At 49.3% G+C, this 1036-nt stretch overlaps 1 protein-coding gene across 2 annotated transcripts in view; it reads right to left on the bottom strand.

Annotated features, from left to right (window-relative positions):
* The window catches only part of SLC18B1 (solute carrier family 18 member B1), a 19148-nt gene extending 18530 nt beyond the window's left edge, over positions 1–618 (bottom strand). For both annotated transcript variants that reach the window (XM_019472644.1, XM_009281512.2), the window contains exon 1: positions 495–618. In XM_019472644.1, the coding sequence (XP_019328189.1) occupies positions 495–536 (42 nt within the window). In that variant the 5' untranslated portion in view covers positions 537–618. The remainder of the gene's footprint in view (positions 1–494) is intronic.
* Positions 619–1036: the final 418 nt, after the last annotated feature.

Raw genomic sequence — 1036 nt, 5'->3', positions numbered from 1 at the left:
AAAATCACCCCCCCCCCCCCCCCCCAGTTGCTAGGTCAGGAAGTTTAACACAGTGCACAATGGCCCAGCATGAGTTAACAGAGAGGTAGCTATAAATAAAAAGTCATTGAGTGATTTAAGGCACTGAAATGCAAGTCAGGACACGGGCAGAGTTTTAATCTCATCTCTACTACCAAGCTGCTATGCAACACTGGGCAAAAAACTATTTCACTTCTCCAAGCATCCATTTCAACTTCTATCTCATCATTAGTTTGCTGTCTCCCCTGCAGCCACAGGAAAGATGAAATTAGTCCATGGACAGGACACAGGTCACTGTTCACACACTCTAACCTATTTTAGCCAGCATCAGGCTATCACTATGAATTCCCACAACTGAAAAGTCTAACGCAGAGCTTACAGACAGCTATAAAGGTCCCACAGTGTTCAAGACCCTTTTAAAAGTTTCAACATGCAAAAACTAATCTAAAAAGTAGCTGCCTAAATTGTTCGTTTACCTCTGAAGGGAAAAAGGGTCCCAGGATTGAATAACATATCATTGAACTGAAGTTTATAGAAGCTGTCGCAGCCACTGTAAATAGCTGTTCTCTGGTAAGCCTTCTGGATTCCTCACCAAGTGCTTCTTCTTAAAATACGAAAGAAAAAGGAAAAAAAGTATTATAAACTGATAGAGGGAAACACAATTTGCAAATCCGGTTTGAAAATTAAAATCCGCACAAAACTTCTACCCTCCCGGCTCTGGGGAATTAAATCAAGCCATACTACTTTTTTTCCTCATGCAGGAGTGCAGACTTCGCGGTAAAGGCAGCACCTTCCCCCTGCGGTGCCAGCCTGCAGCCGCCCCTCAGCCCACCCCGAAAGCGCGCGGGTTTTTGCAGGAGCTGCCCCGCCGCGCTCCCGGCCCGGCACCACGCGTACCCCCGCGGGGCGCACACCGGCTGCGTGAGCGCACGCCTCACGGGGGCAGCCCCGGTACGCGGCACTGCGGCATTCAACCCCGGGGAGAAACCCGCCCTCGTCCCCTGCACGCTCGCTCCCT

This window comes from Aptenodytes forsteri, unplaced genomic scaffold (genome assembly GCF_000699145.1).
Source record: "Aptenodytes forsteri isolate BGI_AS27 unplaced genomic scaffold, ASM69914v1 Scaffold82, whole genome shotgun sequence".
Classification (NCBI taxonomy): Eukaryota; Metazoa; Chordata; class Aves; order Sphenisciformes; family Spheniscidae; genus Aptenodytes; species Aptenodytes forsteri.
Note: the sequence above shows the minus strand (reverse complement) of the source record. Positions and strands in the feature narration are given on the sequence as shown.